The sequence below is a fragment of the Schistocerca cancellata genome, chromosome 6 (genome assembly GCF_023864275.1).
Source record: "Schistocerca cancellata isolate TAMUIC-IGC-003103 chromosome 6, iqSchCanc2.1, whole genome shotgun sequence".
In the NCBI taxonomy this organism is placed as follows: Eukaryota; Metazoa; Arthropoda; class Insecta; order Orthoptera; family Acrididae; genus Schistocerca; species Schistocerca cancellata.
Genome location: NC_064631.1, coordinates 145439755 through 145457300, shown reverse-complemented (window position 1 = coordinate 145457300; position 17546 = coordinate 145439755). Strand labels below are relative to the sequence as shown.

General features: G+C 39.7%; 1 protein-coding gene across 1 annotated transcript in view; it reads right to left on the bottom strand.

Moving 5' to 3' along the window:
• Nucleotides 1–15375: 15375 nt before the first annotated feature.
• The window catches only part of LOC126191115 (cytochrome P450 6k1-like), a 58606-nt gene continuing 56435 nt past the window's right edge, over nt 15376–17546 (bottom strand). Inside the window, exon 8 of the mRNA XM_049931856.1 lies at nt 15376–15771. Within this exon, the coding sequence (XP_049787813.1) occupies nt 15605–15771 (167 nt within the window). The 3' untranslated portion in view covers nt 15376–15604. The remainder of the gene's footprint in view (nt 15772–17546) is intronic.

Genomic DNA, 17546 nt, shown 5'->3' with positions numbered 1-17546 from the left:
AGAACTAACACTGCATGACACATTAACATACATAGAAATTACAAAACATGTTAGTCCCCTAACACACTTAATTAAGATAACCCACACTCTACTCCATTTCTCTTTGCCAAACATGTACTACTCTGAATTCAAACAATCCTCACATATTAATTTATTTATGCAGGTCACTAGCAATTGTTCAAAGTTATGTTAAATATTAAACAGATATTGTAAATTTTAATGTAATAAATTCACTTTTGCATAGTGATCATATCCTGTAAATTTTTTCAGCATTCCTGTTTTCAAAAATTTAAAGAACTTTATCATGATAATTGTTATTGATGCTCATTTTGGTAAGCCGCCTGCAAATGGACTCTAATTTATTGTATGTGGTTAGGTCTCAGGTCCACAACAGCCAATATGAACTTAGATGCATCAGTCCAAGCAGATACTACACAAACAATCCAAAAAAATAAACATCCCCTAGTAATTTGTTAACTATCTCACTTAACAAGTCCTGGACATTATTTCCATTATCAGACTTCATGCTCACTGTGGAGAGAAATCAGACTACTATGACTGCCAAAAATTGCAACTTCCCTTCTTAACAATAAACAAACTGTCAAATTCATGTAAATAATTTTTTGCACTGTAACAATATAGCTGAGCAGTATTAAACTTCCAACCAACAACACAATGACTCACACACTTCAGCAGAATCCAACTGCTGATTTCAAGTAATAAATACTGCAAATCAGTGGTTTATATTGTTGTTCTTCCTTATCAGATATTGTACAATTGATTCCCTGGATAGCTATCATTATTAAATCCATTTCAGATATATATGTCAGACCTGGTCTGGTGCATACCTGCAATATAAGGTATGATTCATGAAAAGATGATACAAGACTGGCTTAACAATGTCATCAAACATTTTTTGTCATTAGTTGGTTCCATGCAGTATCACTATGCTGTCAGACAGCTTGCTGCCAACAACCAGTTTCTGTTGGTTGCATAAGTTGCAGGATAGCTCAAGCAATTACAACATTCTGAAACAGTTTTAATCCATTCATTACATAGAAAACCCCCATGCCAGTAGCTCACTGGTGTCTCAGCAGTCATGTTATTAAAAGCCTCGGCACTAGATGGCATCCTCAGTTATAGGTGATCTGTCACATATCTCCTTACCCAAAGATAGCAACATTATTTTACTGCTGAGTTAACTCAACAGATATCTGGCAGGATCAAGGTCATTATCCTTTTATGACTCTAGTTACATAAGTACTCTTCCTAAGTAAAGTGAGTCTCACCTAGTGTCCAGTTTTGCTCAATTATTACACATTATTTATTTCTTTTAAGTTGCGTTAATAATTCTTTTTTACATCAGGTGTTTGGGGTCACTATTACCCACTATGGGCACCCCTTCCTTAATTTTATGTTAAACCACATCTCAGAGAATAATCTTAAATATCATTATGGCATATAAACTCATTTACATACATGACTGCTATCTGTACACTCATTTCCATTCCTAACTTAAATTATCACTAGGCATACTTCTTTATCAATTAAATATTCTTTTTATAATTTGTACTCCCTTCTTATTCTACGTATTCAGACTGACACACTAGAATAACACTTAAAATTAAAATAATCACCTCTTCATCAACATTTTTGTGATTCATCATTATTACAACAAATATCACTTCCTTTGAAAATTATTTATTCACATCTTCCTTTAAAATTAAATTGTGTTCTCATAGTACTCTGTGATATATTATCTTGGATCTTTTATGCTCATAATATGCGTAGTACATAAACATTCACCTTTACTTGTATCATTTTGCTTTTACACCAGCATTCATTGTGCATTAAATAGTCCTCCAAAGAACAGCTATGTACTTAATACACTACTTCAGTGTTACTTTCATGTATCATTAGTATTCTACCTTCTATGTAACCAACTTAAGACATCACTCTAAAAATTGCTGTTAACAGCCCCCTTTAGTTCAGGAAACAGCTGTTGAAGTACAAGATGTATTTTTGTCTCTTGTTGTACATCTTTCCATAAGGTTTATCCGTGAAATATACTACAGAGATATCAGAATCACTGACAAGAATCAAGTTACCTGATCTTTTTAATAATTACTTAAATACTCTGCACTCCAAGATGATACTTTCAATATTCTGCTCTCTTAAACATTTGCCCATCATATTTCATGTATAATCATTTATTGCCCATGGGTATTGAACTAAACCATGTGTATTTCACCAAGACCAGAGACAATATTGTTCATGTGACAGCTACAGCTTACAGATAACTGTATGTCAAACATTTCTTTGCATACATTACTTAAATATTTAAGCTAAATTAAAGCATTACTTTTACCTAAAAACAAACAAAAGCAACCGAGGCTTTCTTCACTCCAGTAATAGTTTTAATTCGACTTTATTACTAACATCCTTTGACACAATATAAAAGATAGTTCCACCTTACTAACTAGCATTGGCATTGTTATCATATATAACATGCCTTACACACTGTGAAATATTTCACCAAAATCCAAGCACCATTTCATGTAAGCTCTCCAGTCAGTAATTACTTAAATTAATATTACACAAAGCTTCAGCATATGCCAGAGATTATGTAGCACTCAGACACTACATTTATTACTTCAGCAATCCCATTTAATTCATTAGCTCATTATATCATGTGATCAAAGACTATTGAACACCCAATAACTTCCTTATCACATACATGCAAACCTTTCTTCGATAGTAAAGAAATAAATTTATAATATGTCTCCAATGCCTCAGATAAATAATTTAAATTATGTAAATATAAAGTGCTAACTAAACATCCTTGCATTAAGGAATACAGCTAACACCACCATTATGTAGCTTATCCATGCCATTGATATCCATACCATAAATTTTATTCCACAAGAGTAACAATGTTTATCTCCTGTAATATTGCTCTGCTCTCCAGGAGAACATCATACATGTCATGACTTAATATTCTCTGGTACACACAATGTACCCTCCACTTCCTGGATTGAGGCATTATATGCATTACCCTCTCGTTATCACAAGATTCAATCATATTATTTGTACTTGATTCAATTAATTGCTCTATAATAGCCCCTGCTTGTTTCACAGTCCAAAATATGAGCATCCCTCCAACCACTCCTAGTTTTCTGGCTTTCTTTCATATTTAATAATTTCTCCCTTAGAATATGGGTCCTATTGCTACCCATTGGTCCCCTATTTTTCAAAAGTATGGTTTTAGTACTTCATGTTGCTTCATTATTAGTAGGTAATCCTTTCAATGGGTGATAATTAGCATTTTTCTCATGCTTCTGTTGAGGGTTTTTTCCACCTTTAACTCAAGAATGAGTATTTCAGTTTGCTATACCGTCTTGAGTTCCTCTATTTGCTTTACCTTTTTCTTAACCATCTGATTGATTTAGATAGCCCAGCAACCCCTACACATTTCTGAGGTTTCTGCCTGTTACCTGCTTTATTATGTGGTATTGTAGGTGATTTGTGAGGATAAAAACAATTTATACAATTATCTTGGCATTGATTCAGCAATTCCTATCTATTCCTCTCAACCTCATGCTATACTCAATGTCCCTTTTATAATCCTTTCTTCCTGAATCTCATTCCTTCCTTAGTTCCTTCCTTAGTTCCTCATAATTAATGTTGACTTATTCTCTAATTTGCTAAAATTGTCTTCAGCTCCTTACACCTATTGATTAGCATATCCCATAATTTAACAAGTTCAGTTTGTAACTCATTAAAATTAGAGCTCATCTCTACTGCTGATTGCTGATTTCACATTTGATTCTCTAATTTCAAATCCCTGTTTGTACTCAGTAGGAGGCCAATCCTCTTCATTCCCAAAGTGAATTCCCATTATACCATTTCCCTGTCTGGAAGTTAATTAAATCTTATCACTAATAACCTTATCACCACTGGAAGGATTGCTATCACTATCCAGAGTATTTGATATGGTCATAAAACCACCTGTTTCTCTGAAGAACACCACAAAACCCCTCTCAGAATCCTTATCCTTCTCCGTTTGAATTTCCTGTTACAGATGACTACACCTGTTAAATTTAAAATCAGGCTGCTGAGAACAATTGAGTGAGCAATTTCAAACAAGCCTGCTCCATAGAAACAGCAACCACACCAACTGTGACACCCCTGTTCACTGCCATTGATCCTCTGACCTCTGTGTTGGTCACCAATGTCATCTCAGCAGCACAAGGCTAGGGATGCACTGGACCATACCCCACCATCAAGATGAGGTGGGCTGCACAAACGTTGCCACACGTTACTGATCAGAGCTGCTGCATTTTCATCAACCACCTATCTTCTTCTGGAACTCTCTCTCCACTGTTAATGGCCACATAGTTTTTATTCATTTAACACACATAAAATTCCTCATGCCAGTAGTTCATTTGCCTCTCAACAGTTTTTTAATTAAAAAACCTGGGAACTACATCATGTACTGAAATATTAAAAACAGGTCATGATGGTTGGTATACGCAATCTCTCACATTCTGCAGACAAAATTACAATTAATGCTGTTCTTTTGTGAATATAGTTTTTCAAGTTTTAAGATTGTTTCAGTGTTAGAAAAATCCAAACATGACATTATTATTAGTATTTGTCTCCCATAATTTTGATTTGATAAGAAATTTATTTGTATAACATTCTTGAATTTTGCACCTGTGTTTTTACTGTCATTATGAGGTCTACTTCCTTTTATTGCTGTTTCAGTTTGCTTTTCTATTAGCTTAATGCTCTTTCCAGACTTGTGATCCCTCACCTTGTTACAGTTATATTCAGAGATTCTACTTTCACTGCACCTTTATAAAGTTTACTAAAATTTTCTTTAAAGCACTCTTTTCCATCACTCTGGACATAGTTGTTGGCTTACTGCTGCCAACTTCTTTCAAAAGCAATTACTACAAGACACTTTTTCCAAACTTACTGCCATTGTGTAAAGAAACTTCCATTTTTTCTCATTTTAACAACTGTCCTTACAAACTGTGAGTTTTGCTCAGTAACTAAACAATCTTCAGCCCCACTACTATCTGATTCTTGATCATACTTTGGCATTTCCAAGATAACAGACTTTAGATAACCAATTTCACATTCAAATTGCAACGATTGACTTCTCATTGAAAGGAAATGAGAACTTTACAAAAATAATGGAAGTGCAGTCTGTGCACTGATATACTAAATAGGCCAGCAAATATTCGCATAACAAATGGATCTGAAGTGCTCATAGTGACAATGATGCTTTTGTAGAACACACTGAATGTAACCAAACACTGAGTGTTGCAATAACGGTTCTCTCGAACACTACTCTTTCTACACATCAACATGAAGATGAACAAATTCTGTGTTATGCCGTTCCTATTGCTGAAAACATCTGCCAACATGTTTGGGTTTGTAACTGCCTGAGGAAGCTTGTGATTCTTGCCGAGAGTCACGGATGGGGAATCGCTTCTTGGGTAAATGAAATGACAGAAACTGTGAAAGCAACAGGTTTTGTCAAACCTGGGACAATGCTGTCTCAAGTAATAAAGTATGGTCATTCAGAGGAAATCAATAAATCTCAGTAGCCTGCCATGAACTAAAGAAGTGCTTTAGCTATCTGTGACACAAATATTATTTATGTCAACGTTCCACACCGATATCATTTACTGTCCTGGTCATGTGTGAACAAAGAGATCAGCACTGCAAATGAAAAGCTCTCAATCATATGCAGTCAGTTTGTAAACGTAAATGTTCTGGACATCAACAGTATTGACCATAGATTTCATACCACACATAGTCTCCATTTGAATAGCCTTGATAAAAAATTCATAACTAAAAAAAAGTTGAAATAATCACACGTAATTCTCTCAGGTCAGATGCGAGAGAAGTTATAAAAATGCTGTATCTCCCACTGCAAAAAAGAGAAATAGTGATTGTTTGCCAATGCAGCATATTCCTGTAGTAGTCAGAATTCAACAAAAGCCTTTTTTAGATTAGAAAATAAGAAAAGTTATGGAGTAAATATTGTACCCTTTAGTAATAATTTAGCTCATGTTAAATCTAACATTAAGAAACATCTCAGAAGTGCAACAGATTACCTGAATAGCTTAAGAAGATTTCACCAAAATGTAAGAAGCTGTTTAAACAAAGGAGACAAACTACAGTTTTCTCTTCAAGAAACAGCTGACACTGAGGACACTATTGCTGATGTGCTCTGCATAAACAAATATCACCTGGAAGGTACAGATATCAAAAAAATATATTAAAATAGTTATAGAATAATTTCTCACTACTGCAGAACCAACTTAAGGCAAGGTGGGGTGGAAATTTATATGCACAATACTCTTAGATCATAAACTGAATCTAACAACATTTTGAATGCTGTGCTGCCAAATTAGAACCGGAAGCTCAGTTCCTCATAAAAATTCAGTTTAGAGTGTGCCTGTGAGAAACATTAAAAAGTTCCTCTTGCAGCTAGAATTAGTTCTTACAAACCTTTATAGGAATAACATTTTGATTACAGTATGTGGTGATTTTAATATTAATTTTCTTTCAAACAGTAACAGTCATAAACAACTGGAATCATTGTTCTCAACTTTCAGTATACTCCTGATGGTTTCATTCCCAACAAGAGTATATGGTCACAGCAAGACCTTGATTGACAATCTATTCCTAGAACCCACAAATTATAATGATGTAAAAACACAAGCCATAATAAATGGTCTGTCTGATCATGATGCTCAACTGACAACCTTAAGGCTCACCTGTAGAAAAGCAGTAAATGATCACACCAAGATTAAACATATTAGAATAATAAATACAGAATGTACTAGCTTGTTTAGAAACAGCTTACACGGTGAACACCAGGCAGTTACAATGAATGAGAAATTCAATTCACTCCTGGACTTATTTCTTAAACTTTTTGAAGCCTGCTTCTCCAAAAGACAGATTAAAATGAAATCAATCTGTTCTGGAATAAAAGACAGAAGTGTAACAGGTGAATGTTGTATTTTATCCGTTTTGACCAACTTATTATACACCAGCTACACTGCATCTGCTATTGCTCGAGTGTCACAATGCCTTCGATGTTCAACTTATTTTCCAGTGCCACCGCTTTAATTTATGCTAACGATACAATACTTCGAGATTCTAGCACCATTCCCTCCACACACAAAATTCTTTTCGAGCACATATCATGACTAAACACTTCTGTGGTGCTTACTTCCTCCTTGATCCAATCAATATGAATCATGCCTTCTGTTTCACCTGGTGAAGTGGAACCCACTGGGACTCCTTCAACATCAGTCATTCTTTTCTGTAATGTTACTAGCGCACCTAACTGCTGATAATATGAGAGTGCAGCTTCAGATGTGTTCAGCATTGCATCATTTGAATGTGTAGAATGGGCTGCCATGCTGTCCCACACTGCCATCACCTGGCTGACTGGATTCACCCATAGCCGCAGGTGTACAACCTCGTTCGGCAATGCTATCTGCATCAGCTGAAGTGCTCCCATGCTTGTCCTGCCACAAAGCAGGATGCCTTCCCACCTCCACTGTTATTGCTCAGTGTTAAGCTATCTTACCACTGTCTCAGAAAACACTACATACCATTTCTGACATCACAATGCACTATTCTGAAACCATTTTTTACTGTTTCTTCAGCAATAGTTCAATGCGTTTCCCATATAGTGCACCATGTGGTAACTATTCTCTTATATCTCTCATACTTTACTTGAATTTGACTGGTTAAATTTTTAGTTTTGTATCAAACAAAACACATCATTTTGCTATGAGAGAAAATAATGGAAGTCCAAACCCTAATCAACAACGTACCATATGGAAACTACCTGTAGCAGGAAGCGAAAATCTGAGGGTGCGTAGGTCTAGTGAATAGCAGACCTACCTTTCTGATTCTGCCTGTTTGAATTCTAGATGTTGTCCACCTGTCAAACTCCATAGTCTTGGTCTAGTGGCTAGCATTGCTGCTTCTGGATCACGGGGTTCCAGGTTCGATTACCGGCTGGTTTGGGGATTTTCTGTGCCTGGGGATTGGGTGTTTGTGTTATCATATCATCATCACCATTAGTGACAATGTCTAGATTTGATTGTAAAAAAATTGGATTTTATCAAAATTGGGACTTTGTACAGGCACATATGACCACGCAGTTGAGCGCCCCCACAAACCCATGATCACCATCACCATCACCATGACGTGGTCTTAGCAGCAGAACAGGCTACCAGCGCATTTCACTTCCAATATATGAACTCTGCGAATGAATGTGGTACTATAATAACATTCTGGGGAAGTTGGTGCACCCGTGAAAATGAATCACAGACAAGTCTGGTAAAAGTTTAATATACTGTGTCTCCCCATTTTTCAGGTGTACATTCGTTACAGGAACTGCACAAAGTTACAAATGCGGCAATCAGAATTCACGGAGCTCATGAGAACGTAACTTCTTACCCTCACCTCGAGACGACAGATACGCAAGGAAATTTATTTGCTCACGAATGCCATACTTCTACTATATTTTGAACATATAATTATTACTATACTTCGTAACTTCTTACCCTCACCTCGAGACGACAGGTACGCAAGGAAATTTATTTGCTCACGAATGCCATACTTCTACTATATTTTGAACATATAATTATTACTATACTTCGTAACTTCTTACCCTCACCTCGAGACGACAGGTACGCAAGGAAATTTATTTGCTCACGAATGCCATACTTCTACTATATTTTGAACATATAATTATTACTATACTTGCAACACACCACTTGAATATTTTAGGAAATGCTAACACTTTCTTAACAAGCAAAATTTACAGAATACTCTCAGTGTGCCAACCAAGTCATCATCGGCGATGATAAAGCCACAACGTTGAGGCAGTAAAAATGGGAGTAGCGAAAGTACCGAACTTACGTGAATTGTAGTAATGGTGCTATGACTGGAATAAGCTTTGCGCATTCTCTATATACATAAATGATCAGATGAGCAGAGTGCACAGCAGTCTGCTGCTATTTGCTGATGATGCTGTGGTGTACAGAATTGTATCATCTACATCTACATCTACACCTACATCCATACTCCGCAAGCCACCTGACGGAGTGTGGCGGAGGGTACCTTGAGTACCTCTATCGGTTCTCCCTTCTATTCCAGTCTCGTATTGTTCATGTAAAGAAGGATTGTCGGTATGCCTCTGTGTGGGCTCTAATCTCTCTGATTTTATCCTCATGGTCTCTTCGCGAGATATACGTAGTAGGGAGCAATATACTGCTTGACTCTTCGGTGAAGGTATGTTCTCAAAACTTTGACAAAAGCCCATACCGAGCTACTGAGCGTCTCTCCTGCAGAGTCTTCCACTGGAGTTTATCTATCATCTCCGTAACGCTTTCGCGATTACTAAATGATCCTGTAACGAAGCGCGCTGCTCTCCGTTGGATCTTCTCTATATCTTCTATCAACCCTATCTGGTACGGATCCCACACTGCTGAGTAGTATTCAAGCAGTATTCGTATCATCAGTGAGTGACTGTACGAGGACACCAGATGGCTTAGACAAAATGGTTCAAATGGCTCTAAGCACTATGGGACTTGACATCTGAGGTCATCAGTCCCCTAGAACCCAGAACTACTGAAGATAAGGTGAGAGACATTAGGGCTTTTACAGAGGCATGCAGACAGTCGTTTTTGCCTTACTCTGTTTATGAATGGCACAAGAGAGGAAATAATTAGTAGTTGTACAGGGTACCTTCCACCACATACTATATGGTGGTTTGCAACGTATGTATGTAGAATCAGTTGAAGGTTACCTGACACTGTCTAAAACTGCGACTTTGTCACCAATCAAAATATACTTGTAATCTCCAATTCACTTTCTACACTACTTGACCAGAAAATATATTATTTACTTAATATGTACAAACCCTAGGCATATTGTGCGATAACTGTGGAGCTGTATCTTGCATCATGTCCAACAGCTCCAAGCTCTAGCCACGTTCGTCTGAACAGTGGCGTACCCTCCCCATTGTGGTCCGTCATAGCTGACAATGACATCACACTGGAAACTTTCAGGATTGTTAACGTTTCTGATAGTGTAATAACTTCGTTGTTTGCTCCCAGGGATACATATGCAGAGTTATAGCTGACAGTATTTTGCCTCTTTCCTAACCATTATAATTCATAACATTATTGCGCCTTTTTTTTCTCTGTGTTTCTACTACACCACATACTCTTCCACTTTGTCATGATGAAGGGATGTCAGCTGCTGTAAACTACACAGCACTTCTTCTTAAGAAGCTGTTTAGATTACAACGAATCCGTATCGCAGGAGCTCTGTTCATTAGTAAACTACGATACATATTCTGATTAACGAAGTCTACGATTCCACCCATTTTTCAACTGTGTGTTTTCTAATGTAATAATCAACAAGTGAACCTTTGGTGTTGTAACCTGTTGTAACTGCGACCGGAGTGAACGCAGGTGTCCGAGAAAGCACGGGGGACCAAATGGAGAACGGCCCACCAACAAACAAACGAACGGAATAGACGGACACGAAACGACGATGGACGGTGGAGAGAGACCTTATGACGACAACATGCAAGAAGCATTGGAGTGACACAGACAACCAGAGGAATCCAAGACGTTCACTAGTAATGAAAACAAGGAACAGTAAACACGCTGTCTACTGTCGAGGCGATTTGTCAAGTCTCACGCAACGATTAGACTAACTGCTGAGCTTTTTTTTCCTTTTTTTTTAAAATTCGCCCCAAAGGGGCCGGGCTGCAGCAGCTGAGTACGCTGCTCTACAACCTACAGACTTTTTCAAAAACGGAAGAAGAAAAGAAACAAGAAAAACAGGCGATAAAACGGTGACTGAAAGTATAAAATGGCGGAAAAATGCGGAAAGTTAAAACAGTAAGCAAAGGGGTTGGCAATGTTAATAAAATACACAGGAATCAGACAAGTAACATAGTAGACACACAATTAAAAAACATGGCGACAGTCTGGTTTCTGTTCGCAAGAGATAAAAAATCACACCCAGCGACAGTATGATGGCCGTTCGCAACACTTCCCAAAAGACACAACACGGAACACTCACTGTAAAACACTCACTGTAAAACACTCACTGTAAAACACTGCACGAAAATGGTGGCACAAAGATTACACTCCCGAACCAAAGGAAGATGGGGGGGGGGACCTGGAGGAGGAGGAAAAACAAGGAGGGAGGAGAGGAAAAAACGAAAGGGGGAAACCAAGGAGGGAGAGGACTCATAAGGGGGGAGAGGGGCAGAGCAGACGCGAGAGGGAATGAGAAGAGGCAGAGGAGGGAAATGCAAAAGGACTCGGGGGAAAGAAGGGGGCAGAGAGAGGGGAGGTGGGGAAAAAAGAGGATGGAAAAGGGGGGGAGAGGGAGCCCGGGAAAAGGACAGAGGAAAGGAGGGAGAGTGAGGATCAGAGTTGATAGGAGGGATAAATGGAGGGAGAGAGGGCATCATCTGGGAGTGGGAGTTGATGGAAGCCACCTTGGGAAAGGAGATGAAAGGTGTAGAGATGGAGGGTAGGGGGGACACAACAGTGAGGACGTGGCAGGGGGCGGAGATGGGAGAGGAGGGGAGCAACCAGAGGGTGAGAGGGATCAAGGCGGTGGGAGGTGTAGAGGATGTGGATATGTTCAAGGAATAGGAGCAGATGGGTGAGAGGAATGAGGTCATAGAGGACCCGCATGGGGGACGGGAGGCATATACGGAAGGCGAGGCAGAGTGCATGACGCTCAAGGATCTGGAGGGACTTATAGAATTTGGGGGGGGGGGGGGGCAGATATCCAGGCGGGACTGGCATAACAGAGGATGGGACGGATTAAGGATTTGTAGGTGTGGAGGATGGTAGAGGGGTGCAACCCCCATGTCCGGCCAGAGAGGAGTTTGAGGAGTCAGAGGCGGTTGTGGGCTTTGGATTGGATGGAGCGGAGATGAGGGATCCAGGTGAGGTGACAGTCGATGGTGAGGCCAAGGTAGGTGAGGGTGGGGTGAGGCGGACAGGATGGGTGCAGACAGTAAGGGAGAAATCCAGGAGCCGGAAGGAGTGAGTGGTATGACCTACGATGATTGCTTGGTTCTTGGAAGGATTGATTTTCAGGAGCCACTGGTTACACCATGCAGCAAAAAGGTCAAGGTGATTCTGGAGGAGGCGCTGGGACCGTTGGAGGGTAGGAGCAAGGGCGAGGAATGCGGTATCATCAGCATATTGCAAGAGGTGTACTGGAGGGGGGGTTGGGGCATATCTGCCGTGTACAGGAGGTAGAGGAGAGGGGAGAGGACAGAGCCCTGGGGCACAACTGCAGAGGGGTAGAAGGTGTGAGAATTGGCATTATGGATGGTAACATAGGAGGGGCGGCTGCTGAGCGAGAGGCAGGCACTTAAATACTCCATTGTGGGCGCCGCTATTGGCCGCTGGAACCACATGTTCCACTGTGGCGCCCTCACACTAAATGCGGGCCAGGAGACGCGCGCCGCCATAGCTTACGGCGCGATAGTGCAGAGACCTCTAGGGGTCTTCGACGTCCATGACGTTTGGCAGGGATTCAAATTCCGTGGAGCGCGGTACCAGATTTGGCATCGATGTATTGTTAAGAACATTTGTTTGAAATTTCTTTCTTTTTCATATTCTCTGTAATGTTGTGGAAAGTCATTTTTATCTTTCACTTCAGAAAAAAGTTAATATTCCTATAAATTTCAATTCTTTCGAATGAAAACTGGCAAGTATTTTACATTGTGAAATACTTAATTACAAAAGTCCATGATAACATTTCACTATCCATAAAATTAAAAACTGTAACAATTTTCATAAACACCAGAAAAGATCGTAATGTTAATATCGTAAGAATATATCTTTGATTCTTTGCACCAACTAGTTGTGTTAGCTTGGTTTAATCTCTAAGTAGTGGTCTTTAGGAGTGATGGGCAGGCGACTGTCGTAAAAAGTCAAGTGTTGGACTAATTTTCTTGTAAGATGGAGTAATGCATTATTTCGTCGGCCGATAATTGTGAACACTGTGTCTAACAAAAATTTCGAGTTTTGTAATTGTACAAAGAAGAAAAGAAATGTCATATTATCAATCACGAATCAGTGATTATTCAGAGGAGACTGTCTGTAACAAGAATTGAGTTATTTCAAAAAGAGAAGTGAATTGTAGGATAAATTGAAATTGGCAATAAATAACGATGCTTTATTATCCTCTAATTTATATCTTTGCTGAAACATATAAAACTTGGGCGTCTTGAAGAATCATGCATCAAAATATACTGGATGACGAGCTGAGCCACGAATTTATTCGAAATATCTGGATGAGTATTATTTTTGACTTCTAGTTTACACAACAGCCAACACTGGGACTTCTATTCTGCAGGGCCATTTCCCATCATATACTTACATACATTTACATGTCTCATAGTGCAGACGAAGAAATGCTACTGTTAAAATTAAATAATTTCAATAATTGCTCTTTGACTGGTCTTTGCGGACGAGACTGTTTCCATTCGTCACCATTCGAAGCTTTCCCGACACCTTGGCTGCATCCGCATCACATTGACGTGCGTTGTTGTAGTCACTCGGATCACAATATTGTTTTTAACACACTTACCGTAATAAAATTCTCTACACAACAATATATGCTTATGCTTGCGTAGGTCTTTCTTTCACTATTTTAATTAGTCCAATTATTGATGACAAGAGCGAAGCGCATGCCCAGTGGACAGACATACCACTACCACGTGTCAAGGCTTTGCATAGTTGAGTAAAATTTTGAAAACTTCAGTTGGTAACGCACAAGACATGCAAAGCAAGTCAGCAGAAAAGGATGTTGCATGTAATACAGCTGCAAGGCAGAGTTAATTGCTACACACCGTAAGAGCTGGATGTTCAATGTGCCACTGCAGTACAGTAACTTCATAGAGAGAGAAGGACGCCGTCATTGTGTTGACCAGAGCATGCAGAGTGGAATAACAAAGTGTAGCTCTGATGGAAGAATAACCACTCAGTATACTGACTTCGCAAAATCTGTTCGCCACAGCTCCTGGACGGCGAAGTTTCAGCTGCAACTATGGTAACCAGAGTGGCTCGCCAGATGAAAAAAGCATACCCAGTGATGTCATGGTCGCCCCACAGTGGCATAGCACATGGGAATGTATACATATTACTCCTGTTGCAGTGGAGCAATGCTAATCTGCAGCCAACGAGCCCAGAGGAGGGACCTGTGTCGGTCTGGAATGTACTCAGTTCGCAGCCGTCCAGCCTGGTAGTTGGACATGTTGGTGTAACTCCTGCTCATCTAGCTGTCTACAGTCTTCGATGGAGCAACAAGTTCTATCTGAGGATCACAGCCGCCGTGAGCGCCACAGCCGTCGACCGACTCAAGACTGATGGGGAACTGCAGATGTCTCTATCCAGTTGGCCTTCTGGTGGCTTAATCAGCAGGCCCAAGACCAACATCTGTCATCATGAGGGCCACTCACCTGTCTGGAGGCCACAGGATAACTCATGACGAATACACAAACTTCTAGCAGAGTTTGTAAGTCTCTTCCTGGATGCCGTCTACAGTGTGATCGAGCATGACCACGTTACCCGCTTTCTGGAGCTGCTTGCGACCCGACCGTGGAGAGCACGGACGACAACGCCAATACGGCATCGCCAGAGCAGCCCCATGATGTCACTGGGCGCTGTCCATGTGGCTCCCTCTGCCGATGCATTGGAGGCAGCATGCCTCATCTTGGTGTTACCATATTCCGACGAGGCGTGTGCCACCTCTGCCCCATCATTGCTGCAAGCAGCCCGTCCACAAAGTCAACTGTGTATCTTTGAACAGTAAATGTCTACTACGCTAACGACGTTTCATTAGTGGTTTCGGGTGCCAGAAAGATGATCTCACACCTAGCCACTATTACCCGACGTCCAGGGGTGGTGGTCCATCAAGATCCTGACCTCGATGACTACCACCATCATCTGGACCCCAGCCGTTACAGTTTTCCCATTTAATGAGGTCTTATACATCCAGATTTGCAATGGATTGGATTTGCGGGCAGTTTTTGAGATATGCCTCAACACTGCAGTTTGAAGAGCAATCACAGTTAATGGCACAGATGTAGATTTCAAAAGGGTTTCGGTAACCAACACGCAGACTATCATAAACATTCACATTAGCTTACCCATCATTACTGCCAAAAATATTTCTTTCTTAAGTAACAGCAGTAAAATTATTTGTTTCTTGTGCCAGGCAACACTTGCCGAAGGGAAAGAGTTATAGTGTTCTGTTATAGAGTTTATTAATAAAGTCAAAAGCATAAATGTACAAAAACAATTAACACGAAAGAAATTGTATGGTAAAAACTTGATTTTCGAATACAGTGTGAAAACAAAGTGATAGGAAAGGAAAGGGTACACGTAATGAGCGATATGTTTGTGCCACTTCTTCCTACTGAAAGGTTTCAGAGTCGTCAGAAGAACACACGAGTCCATATGAGATGAACAGCTGCTGCTGAAGCACAAGTGATAACTTGTCTTCGTGACTAGCCCCGATTTGTCAGTTTCAGTTGTATGCCGTCAGCAGAGCCCAGGTTGAAGGATTTCGCGCTGAAGCGCAGATTCGCTCTCGTCTTGTCGCAGGTCTCAACGTTGAACTTGGAGAGTATCTGCACTAGGCCTACTTTGGTTTGTAGCAGACCAAATCGCATTCCTGGAACAGAATGTTTATTTCAGCACAGTTATTTGAGCATCCCATCGATCTCAACCGCGAGTTTTCGCTATGACATGGAACGAGACAGTTTCACAATTATTGGTTTATAGCACGCTTCTTAATTTAAAAAATATGGCATAATGCTGACCATTTACATGATCGTCCGAAGTAACTTTTTTAGATACAGTAATTTACACTTAACAGTGTTCAAACTCCCTCTGTATCTCTCTCAAACATATATTCAGAAATTCTTCAGTGGAGCAGATCGAGTAATCAAGAAGATATTATTTCAATTTATGTGTGAAGTTAATTTTGTTATCTACTAGCTTACAAACTCAGCTTTGTCCGAGTATTCGTTTTGGCAATTTCGTATTAGAAACGAAAACAAAAATTAACTGTGTTTCTAGTGAAGTACCGAAAAAATTTCATTTCCATTTTCGCCTACAACCGTCTGCGCTTAGCAGTTGAATATAGTCAGAAGCACTGCCAGGTGTCAGGAATTTTCTTTATTTGACTCGACTGTCGAGTGTCTTAGTAGTGAAGAATAAATCTATTCAAACTTCATGCATGCTGCGGCAATTTTTCAGGATCTCAGTGTTCATGACGTCATATCCGCTGATCTATGTCTTATATAATGATATAATTTTGTAGGTATATTCAGCAGCATATGCGGATACTGTCTGCAAATTATGTTGTGAATGGAGTTGGGAGCAATAAATTTAAACGTCAAGCATGATACGGCAGTTTCTCACGCATCTCATAGTTTATGACTTCATACTTTTGATCTATGTGTCATAGAATGATGTAATTTTATAGGTACATTCTGCGGCATATGTGGATACTGTTGGAAAAATGTGTTGAGAACAGAGTTAGTAGAAAAGAAGAAATAAATGTAAACATAATGGACAATGCGACTGTCTTCTACGCATCTCTTGAACTATATGTGATATACTTTTGTAGGTGTATTTGGCGGCATATGTGGACACTGTGAAATTTATTGCGAATACAGTTAGTAGTGCAGAATTAATACGTTTAAAGGTCGTGCACGATGCGGCAATTTTTCGTTATTTATGACTTCATGTCTACTGAACTGTTTTAGGTAGGCGGTTCTTCCCACACAACGATTGTTTCCTGACAGTGAAGGATATGTTTGGTTGAAATCGCTCCACACACAGACACACACACACACACACACACACACACACACACACACACACAATAATATGTGTGGATTAACCTATTAAATTCTTTACATCAGTGGACGGGTGGTCAGAGTCTTATTGCTAAATAGTTCATTCTTGCTGTGTCATGCTAAGACTACGTAAAAGGCAGTGTAAGTCATCTGCCGTTCTACAATTATAATTACTTATAAATGTTGCTGTTGCTATCGAACTGAGAGACTGTTGACAACAAGCTTCAAGTGGGTGTAAATGTACAGTAAGGCTACTGTAAGTATGCCCAGCTGTTAAAAGAGTTTTCTAGAAAATTTTGCAGATTGGAGACCACTAAGGGCTTCAGGGGACACGCGAGCATAATTGTTAATCAAACAGGCTGTTCGACGATGAGAAATTTGTGGTATATTTACAAAAGAAAAGCTGAAGCCGTCACAAAACTATGAAATCATGGTTGTGAACAAAAATTTTATACACTACTGGCCATTAAAATTGCTACACCACGAACATGACGTGCTACAGACGCGAAATTTAACCGACAGGAAGAAGATGATGTGATATGGAAATGATTAGCTTTTCAGAGCATTCACACAAGGGTGGAGC